The 10337-nt window shown below is 40.7% G+C and overlaps 1 protein-coding gene across 1 annotated transcript in view; it reads left to right on the forward strand.

Moving 5' to 3' along the window:
- The first annotated feature begins 2023 nt into the window (after positions 1-2023).
- The window catches only part of PALMD (palmdelphin), a 53658-nt gene continuing 45344 nt past the window's right edge, over positions 2024-10337 (forward strand). The window contains exon 1 of the mRNA XM_017862519.1: positions 2024-2603. Coding sequence (XP_017718008.1) covers positions 2559-2603 — 45 coding nt within the window. The 5' untranslated portion in view covers positions 2024-2558. The remainder of the gene's footprint in view (positions 2604-10337) is intronic.

The raw sequence follows: 10337 nt of genomic DNA on the forward strand, positions 1-10337 counted from the left end.
GTTTGGGATACATGGATGAACAAACTTTCTCCTCTCCTGGAACTTACATTCTGGTAGACAATAAAAGATTAAGTAAATAAAATATAGTAGATGTGGAAGTTATGATGTTATTCTGGATCCTATGAGAAACAAATGCCAAGATGGGTTAAATGTACAGAATTTTATGAGGAGAAATGACTGTATGAGAGAACATGGGAGGATAGGCAGAAAAGGCTGGAGCTGGACATGTCTAAGAGGCAGGTGAAAGAGAGAGGGAGGGAAAGTTGAGTGAAAACAGCCTAATCTGTAGTGCAGACCAAGGGAGATTGTCAAGGCCATCAGAGCTCTGGCTCCAGGATTCCACTCAGGTCCCCCAGATTTTCCCAGCTCCGGCCCTTTCTGCCTACCACCCACATGAAGATGCCAATCAGTTGTTGCAACTCTGCTCCCTCCTAAATTCCCTGATCCTCTTTTTTTAAATCTTGTCCTCCCCTACACTAGCAAAATCTTGGGTTTTCCTTTAGCAGAAATGAGATTTGAGAGGTAAATTGTTTTTAGGAAAAGATCCAAACTAATAATTGGATGACTGCCCATTTGTTCTGGGCACCAAATATGCAATTCTGACTGAGATATTTATCATTACTGCTTTCTTGTCTTTAATTTCAGACAGGATCTACAAATAAACAAAATCAAAAGTTTTGAAGGTTTGATTTTTTTTTTTTAACGCATAAATATGCATCCAACAGTAATCAAACTTGGCCTACATCCAAACAATCCTCCTATTCTCTGGTCTCCCTAAGTGTCCCTTCGAAGGATGTATGAGCAAAGACAAACTACTCTCAAGTATAATTTCAGACTTTTAAAACATGGGTTTCACCTTATAGTGACTGACTTGGGATGAGGGCTCTGTGGTTGGGGAACTCCAGCCGATAATGTGGGGAAACCTCAGTAGGGCCAATAAGTTTCTCCAGAGGACATTCCCACATCATTCTGCCTTAGGCTGTTACACCCAGCTGTAGTGTTCTAGGAGCTAGACAGAGGAGGAGGCTGGGGGCCCAACCCCTTCTCATAAAGACTGACTTAACCTTCAGCCTGTGCCTCTCCTTGCCCTGTGTCCTTGGGCAGTCCTTGATGAATGCCACTTATAAAGTCAGGCAGCTGGAGTTCCAATCCTGGCTTTGCTACTTACTAGCTGTACGGAAATTACCTCTCTGAGCCTGTTCCCTCATTTTTAAAGTGGGGATTATAGCACTTATCCCTCAGCACTTTGCAAGAATGCATTTGCCTATAGAGAGAATGCAACAGATATTAGCTATTATTATTACTAATATCAAAACTACAAAGGAAATATGTTCATTGTTTGGGTTGTCCTTTTCACCTCTTCAACTGAATGTCGATATGAAAGTGCTTAATAGCATTCAAACACATAATAATAAGGTAGTTGGTAATTAGGATTTACTTCAGCAAAATTTAATTAAAGAACCTGTAGGGAAAAGAAAACAGACAGAGCCAATTGTACAGCTTCCCAGCCTCTGCTTTGACCTAAGAGTCCCACTGGGCTTGCCTGCCTTTTTCTAAAGAGGGGAATATCCACACAGTGCAGGGCTCCAGGCAGTTACAGAATGTCTCATCACATTTTCAAAGGCTCACTCCTTTCTCTTGCGTAACTGGTGAGGTCAAAATGGGCACCTTCCTGAAAGCCAAGAGTGTCATTTCTGAACAACGTCCAAGAAAGAACTGCATTCCACAGAAATCCAAGTCAAGCAATAACAAAAGGTGGCACTTGGTGCTTAAGCCACACTAAATACCTTGGTGGGCCAACTTCTTAATATAGTCACATTAACACCTTTGAGTTCTCCATGACCTAAAGATTCCAAAGTTTGCAACAAATTGCTGAGCAGGTGGGTCGGGGGTGGGGTGTAGAAGGGGGAGAACAAACCAATGTAAATTTACCACTACATGAAGTTTAAAGTAGCTATAGATTGTTGTATTATTATCAAAGCCAATCAGTGGAAGAAAGGCAAACAAGTGACTTGGCACTTCTGCCTCAGTCAAGATAAGGCTCTCTCTCTAGAGCTAGGGAGCAGGTAAACGAGCTTTGTACAAACACACACAGACCCACACATCTGGGGATGACTGTGTGTTGCTAGAGCAGAGGCTGATTAAACACTCAGTGTGTTGGTTGTCTGTGCCACTCCTGGAAAATAATGAATTGGGTAAGGAACAGTTAATAAGAAAATGTGCCTTGCTAACTGTGCACATTACAACAAAGAGCTGGCAGCTCCTGAAGGAAAAGGGCTTGTGCTGCTGCCGTTCAAACTTGTCAGTCAACTCATGCCAGCAGCCTCAGCGTCTGCCTCCCCAGCACACCCTCATTACTTGTGTCTGTCTGGCCTGATCTGTGCATCTGCTCGGAGACGCTCCTGACAAGTCGGGAATTTCTCCATTTCTCCACTGGTGCAAAGAGCGGATTTCTCCCTGCTTCTCTTCTGTCACCCCCGCTCCTCTCCCCCAGGAGGCTCCTTGATTTATGGTAGCTTTGGACTTGCTTCCCCGTCTGACTCTCTTTGACTTCTAGAATGGAAGAAGCTGAGCTGGTGAAGGGAAGACTCCAGGCCATCACAGTAAGTCTGCATACAGTTATAACTCATGAAGGTGGTTGCTTAGAGGAAGGCAGACCGTGGCCGGCTGCCCCTGTCGCTGAGCCCTTGTAAGTGGAAAAACAGAACTGTCAGCCTTCATGGATGCGTCTCTGTTTCTCTCTTAACCCTTATGACCCTCTGTAACTCTGGGGCTTCAGAACCTGAGTGCAGGGCAAAATGTTCTTGACTTTCAAAAAGGCTGTGCCTGCATTTTAAACAACAATCAAAAGCTGTTAAGGCAGTCTGACTAACTATCTTTCACACTCTGTGTACCTTAGAAATGCAGTTTTTCCTTAAACGTTCATTTGACTGGTCTTAGATCAAAAAACAGATCCCCAACTTGGAAACTTTTTTAAGCTATGAATGCATCAAAAAGTTAGAATTTTTTTAAAAGAGAGAAAAGAAATTTTAAAATGACCTGAAACTTTGTATTTGTAGTGTGATAGTATGTTCCAGAAAACCTAAGATAATTAAAATGAATGTTAGTATATGTAATTTAAGCATTAAACAAGAGAAAAGTGGGTAAAAGCACATATCAGATTAATTCTAAGATATCAGTTTCCAGCAGAGTCACAAACTGAATAAGATCCTGATAAAGGAATGCAGTGCATGCAGTTGATTTGGAAAATATTTTGTTAATACCGAGAAGGAAAATCGTACATTTTTTATGTTTGTTCCGGGAAAAAGTCAAAGCAAGAAATAAATTACTTTTCTTAAATGATCCAGCTTTCCTTTTAATTTTATAAAACCCTGTGTTTGGCAGTAACTTGAAAATCTGTGTCACAATCATTTATCGTTAGCTACAACTTTTGATGTAATTGTTTTAAGAAATAAAAGATCTTTGTAAAGCAATATCCCAATTTCTCAGCATTTTCTGCCACTGACATTAGGTATAGGGAAAAAATTAGTACTTTTTAAAAACTGATGCTAGATCAGGGATTTTTTGTTGTTGTTCTTAAAATTTTCATTGTATAGCTAATTATGCTAATCCTAATTTAGATTTTTTACTAAATTGATACAATGTCTTAGTTTCACCCAGAAACATTCAGTAAATTTAAATATCTTTTTAGCCAGTAGTAAGACACCAGAAGTCTATTGATAAGGTTGGTACTTATCCATAAAACAATGCTTTGCTAAATGTCTAGCTTCTAATTATTACATTTTCCTCTCTTCAGAAAACCTTGGTCGGGATTGTTGTTTTGTTTTGTTCTTTTTTGTTGTTAAACTGAGACACCATCTCAGCTGTCCTGCTTTAAGGGACAGGAACTCGGCTCTGCTCTGTTGTTTTTGGCATGGGCCTTTTACATTACAGCTGTTGTCTAAAGGTTACTTTATTAGACTGCATGAGTTGTGTGGTCACAAGCTCCACTATTTCTAATGCTTATATCTCCTAATTAGCTAATTGAAATAGACAAGTAGACCCTTGTTCTGAATTTTCCTCTTTCAGTTGGGGCACACCCTTGCTCGAGCCCTTTTTCCCTCCAGTGCACCTTATAACTCTTACCAAAACCACACATTTCCAAAGATATAGCTGTATACAGTTATTTATAAGGCTAGGAATCTTAGTCACTGAAGGTTCCAATTGCAAATAGAGACAGAAAATCATCATAATGCCTTAAAAGCCATCAAGAGAGTAAGTAGGTTCCTGAATATACAGATGTATGCTTTTTTGATGATTAAAAAAATATTTGGATTATTCCATCAGCCTAAATATATCCCATTAGAAAGGATTAAACAAATCTCCAAAGTAAGATCACAAAGTAATTCTAGCTTGGAAGTAATCTACTCGTATAAAGGTTGTAGGGAAAAAACTGGAAAAAGTTTATGGGAACAAATTTCTCATAAACCAGCCTACACCTCACCAGGCTAAATCCAGTCACATTTGTCACCACCTAGAGGAAAAGTGGAGCAGTGGTGTGTCCATGGAAACAACACATCCACTCTCCTCCCTCTTGGACGTCCTGGGACATGTCAGCTTTCCTCGCCCTCACCCTTGCCTTGCCCAGGAAGCCACCTCAGCTAGTCTCTTCCCCTCTAGGAAAATAAAATCACAGAGTATGCAGAGAGTTTGCAAGAATTATTTCATTTTTGGAAGTACTTAAGCCTCAGAATCTCCAATCTAGACTAAAATTCAGTGAGAATCTTTTCATTTTAGCTTTTTCCTCCTATTTACCTACACTGGAAATGATTTTTTATATTCTCAAGAATGAAATCAGAACAATGCACCCAGGACATACCAACACATAGACCTCACTTTGAAGAAAAAAAAAAAAAAAAAAAACCTTTACAACTATAGGATTTATTAATTTGATTTGTTACATTAAAATAAAGATTTGCTTTCTCCAACGCACTGGCTACCTAAAATGAAAAAAATATTCACAGTTCGTCATTGAATTCTATCTGGTTTGAAATGCGTAAAAAGTCATTATTTTCACTGCAAAGAAATTGAAAAAATAAATTGAAAAAAACGAATTGAAAAAATAGAATTGAAAAATATACCTAAGAAATATTTGACAAGATCCAAGTGCCTGTCTTTTTCTTTCTTCTCAAAAAAAAAAAAAAAAAAAAAGATAAACCACACAAGCTAGGTTCGCAAAGATGCAGATAGCTAGGTTTCTTCAAAATTGAAAACCTAAATAACTATCGTGAGAGCGCGATTCATCTAGCTCATATCAGATCAAGTAAATTGAATTTTTGATTAGTAGACGTCTTCTCCAAAGATTTAAAGAGAATAAGAGCAAAATTATGATAGTATAAAGAAACAATTGTTCAAGGGTAGGTACTTCAGTTTGGGTGTACCAAACATAGATTCTATTTCACACAATTACTTTCATGTTCTTCCTTATTACTTTATCCATGCACCAACTCTTCCCTTACCAAATTAATGGTCAAAGTACCCCTTTAGAAGTTCAGTTTTCAACTATAATTTAAAAACAGGGCTGCTTAAAGTTAATTAAATATTATGTTGATCTTTAAAATGTCTCTTGAGGCCCTTTTCAAGTCAGTACCCATTTTAAAAAATAGCTGATCTTTCTACAAAAGGAGAGCTAACTGGAACTCAATAGCATTTTGAAATAGACTAGTAATTTGAAATTCACCTTTAACAATACTGGAACTGAGGATACCAATGACTCCAGCATTCTCGAGAAGCATGAGATGAAGGACTGAATGTACCACTGACAGAGTTATCCCTGCAGAGTTCCTGTCTGAAAGTGAACATGGGCCACACTGAAGAACAATGAAAAGGCCCAGGGAGTCTCTCCTCAGAAACACAAAGATTCCCTTAGAATGAATAACATTCCGTATACTCTTGACATCTCCTCCACAGCTAATACATTTTCTTACCCCCATGCCTACAGTGACATTGGAAAATACCATTACAAATATGAATATGCTCAAACGGGAAAACTAGATCTTAGACTGTCTTGTGATCAGAGACTCAGTTCTATTTGAAGGATGAACTCAGAGGAAGTTTAAGAACCAGAATCCACTTTCAGAGAACAGACTCCACTGAGGAAAAGAGAGTAAGAAGAAAGCTGACATTTTATTCTCATCCAGGCTTACCTTTAATTGTAAGGAATGTGTGTTATCAACACAGTCTCTCATGTCTCTATTCAATTAATGGTTATTAGGCACCTACTATGCACCATGCCTTGTGCATTTGAATGAAAAGAGGTGAAATAAGGGGAATCTGAAGTGTGAGGAGTGGGGATGGGAGTGCGTTGTAAGTTTAAATAGAGTGGTCAGGATGGGTTTCACAAAGAGGGTGACTTTTGAGCCTAGACGTGAAGGGGTGAGTTCTGTCAAAAGTTAGACAATAAAAATAATCACAGGTACAAGCACCTGCTTAGGACTGCCTCCATTTGGAAAGGAGCCATATAAAGTCCTGACACTGGACTTTAAGCAGCAGAGCCAGATTTTGCTGGCCAAAGCTGCTCATGATGAAAAAAAAAAAAAAAAATTATCACATTTCCCCGGATCCACTCCCTACTGCTTTCCACTCCCAAATACCCAAATAAGTTTTTCTTGATTTGTAAATATAGGAATTTAAGAGGCATGGAGTTCTTTACATAAAACAGAAATCTCTACAGTACAGAGACCAATATTAAAACAATAACATGAACACAGATGGGTTCTAGTTATTTCTTTAGCACATGTTCCCTGTTACAAGTGTCTCCGAGCACTCTACCTCATCTTGTTCCCTTTTTGTCAATATCTGGGATCCTCTAACAGTCAATAAGACAGTGGCCTAAAGCAAGACCTGCTGTGTGATTTGTGGGGCCAAAAACACAGTGGAATGTGGTGGCCCTTGTTCAAAAGGTATTCAAAATTTCAAGGTGGTGACAACAGAGCTTTGATCTAAGTGCTTGGCCCTTCTGAGCATGATGCCCTGGGTGACTTCACAGGTCACAAACCCAAGAAGTCAGCCCTGCTTCTGTATTCCAGACTGGCCATATATATTTTTTCCTTATTCGCTCTATCTGAACCAACAAGAGAGTAAAAACAAGTGTAAACTAGCCTGGGTCTTTAACAAAGGCATACCTTAACATGTGTTTGGATCATTGTATTATTTAGAGTTCTAAGTAATTCTTAAAGTACCAGTGGCCAAAGAATGTATAATGCCCCATTGTTAACCAACATATCTCATGATTAAGACATAGTTAGAGGAACAACTTCTAATTTGTCATGAGCTTCCAAAGAAATTCACATGAAGATGGTACATGAAGATGTAGCAATCTTCTAAATAAAAAAGTCCCATGCCACAATAGTCAACAATGTAACCTCTGCACAATTTTCCACAGTGCTATACCAAGATTACATGTTTCTTCCAGAGAGGGAAAGCTTTCTTCAAACAAATGTGGTATGCCACACTTCTTTGCCAAACATAATAGCCCACCCATAAAGGAGACCATGTGATGAGGTATAATAATTTTGATAGCTCATTAAGGAAACTGCTTTTGATAACTGGGGAAGGTTTTCCACTGTGCAACAGAATGATAATGCTACTTTGCTAAATCTTCTACTGACAAAGATCCCCATGAACTTTCTGAACATTATTGGATGGTTGAAAGGAAAAGCTGCTTCTTTAGAAAACTATGATTAAAACAAATTAGAGAATAAGCATCTAAGACTAACCAGAGTATAAACAAATGCAACACAGTTCAATGCTAAAACTGCAATAGGACTTCCACTTTTTAATCTACAGTCTCAAACGACCTACCCTCTCTTAAAATGAAATAAGAATATTTTAATTTATTTAAATGATAGCAATGTCATTTTGGGAAGAGACTTCATGAACATTTACTGCTTAAGAAGTTCCCTTACCCAGAACCCCGTGGCATGCACATTTTCCTAAAACATCATCAAAGCAGTTTGAGTGAGATCTGTAATTATAGTTTTTACATAAAATCCCAGGGACTGAGAGGATTCAGTCAAGTCACTTAAGACACACAGCTAGGTTATCCTCAGAAGTTCTGAATGGAACTTAAAACTAGATTCTTCTGTCCTAAGCATCAAGTTTTCAACCTATTAAATGTATCAGTGATTGACACAGGATGATATAACATAGCAAAGTGGGCTACAACAGCTATTATTATTTTTTTTTTTTTTTTTTGAGGCGGAGTCTCGCTCTGTTGCCCAGGCTGGAGTGCAGTGGCCAGATCTCAGCTCACTGCAAGCTCCGCCTCCCGGGTTCACGCTATTCTCCTGCCTCAGCCTCCGGAGTAGCTGGGACTACAGGCGCCCGCCACCTCGCCCGGCTAGTTTTGTATTTTAGTAGAGACGGGGTTTCACTGTGTTAGCCAGGATGGTCTCGATCTCCTGACCTCGTGATCCGCCCATCTCGGCCTCCCAAAGTGCTGGGATTACAGGCTTGAGCCACCGCGCCCGGCCAACAGCTATTATTAATCAAATATGCTAACAACTGTGGAATAAAATGGACATCTCCTAAGAAAAAGAATTGTGAGATTTCTAACAATAATAACAGTGCCTATTCTTACATAGCATTTAGGCTATGAAAAATAAAATTTTCACATCCATTTTATCTCATTTGTCTAATTAGTTCTATGAGTATTTTCAAAAGCATATGTTATCATTCCCATTTTATAGTAGAAAGCCAAGGCCAAGAAAAGCTAAGGAATTAGTCAAATATTGGAACTTGAATCCATTCCTCTGCTTATCGGATTCTCTCACCATCATGATAAATTTTTATAAACATCAAAATCACACCCCGACCCCTGTTCAGGACTTCCTCAGATTTCTGGCTGGGCACGGTGGCTCATGTCTATAATCCCAGCACTTTGGGAGGTTGAGGCAGGCAGATCACTTAAGGCCAGGAGTTCAAAACCAGCCTGGCCAACACACTGAAATCCAGTCTCTACTAAAAATACAAAAATTAGCTGGGCATGGTGGTCCACACCTGTAATCCCAGCTACTTGGGAGGCTGAGGCACGAGAATCACTTGAACCTGGGAGGCAGAGGCTGCAGTGAGCCATGATTGCATCACTGCACTCCAGCCTCAGTAACCGAGTGAGACTCCATAAGGAAAGGAAAGAAAAGGAGAGGGGAGGGGAAGGGAGGGAGGGGGAAAGAGAAGGAGTGAAATCACAAATATTTACTGAACTCTAGGCTCTAGCTGGGTACTCGCACAGTAAATAAGGCATGTCTGTTCTCTTTGGGGTCTTTCCAGACTGCAAAGAAAGCTGCACAGACAATTTTAATACCGCGTTGTTTGTTACGGTAGAATTAAGCACAGGATGAGGCTGGAGTGCACAGGATGAACAACTGATCCGAATTGGAAATTACAGAAGCAGCTTTCCAGAACACCACACGGCATGCAGGTCGGTGAGTGTCCAACTGGGCAGTTAGATACAAACACCCGGAGACAAGAGGTGGACTTCTGGAGGGGTGGAGAGGCCGAAGAGGTAAACACAGGCCCACTCACAGCTCCATGAGGGGCACCGTTGGCAGGACCAGCAGCACGCTGCACGGTCACGGGGAGGGGAGCCTCGTTTGGGATCTTGACGTGGAAGGGCTGGGACAAGCTTCATAGCAGAGGTGGTTTGATGCCTGTCTTAAAGGCCCGGCAGGCTTTTGGTCGACCAGCGAGTGCAGGGAAAGTCCATTTTAGAGAAAGCAATCATCACCAGCAGGCCACACTTGTGCGGTGTGTGCAGTCCGTGTGGGAAACCTCCCGGGTGGGTGCGTGGGTTCACTGCTGGCTGTGGAGAGGGAGGAGGCTGGAAAGGCATGCTGGGACCAGACAGAGAAAGATCACGGACCATTCTAGGGGACATGGGGAGCATCTGCCAGCAGCGCGGAGCCCCTGGGCAGGTCAGGGCAGATGGTCTTGCTCCCAGTGTGGCTCCATGGAAAGGGCCAGAAGAAAGGTGGGAAGGGAGGAGAGGAAGGGGTAGGTTTGAGAGGGTCCGGGCAACAGTAGGTCTGGGAGATGGCGGAGGCCCCACTCACCGAATGAGAAACGAAGCTTGGCCTGAGGCTTGACCTGATGGGGGATGGGGCGAATCATCCAGAAAAGTCTATTGCGTGAGGCAGAGAGAAAAATAAAATTGCTATTCAGGAGCTGGGGAAGAGTTAAGAACAGAAGAAAAGGAAACAGGCAAAGACAAACAGGCAGGTGGTCTTCAATTCTATGTAAGGACTTAGAGAATAACTGGGATTTTTTTTTTTTTTTTTTTTTTTTTGGGGATTTTTTTG

Source organism: Rhinopithecus bieti, unplaced genomic scaffold, assembly GCF_001698545.2.
Source record: "Rhinopithecus bieti isolate Rb0 unplaced genomic scaffold, ASM169854v2 scaffold_64531, whole genome shotgun sequence".
In the NCBI taxonomy this organism is placed as follows: Eukaryota; Metazoa; Chordata; class Mammalia; order Primates; family Cercopithecidae; genus Rhinopithecus; species Rhinopithecus bieti.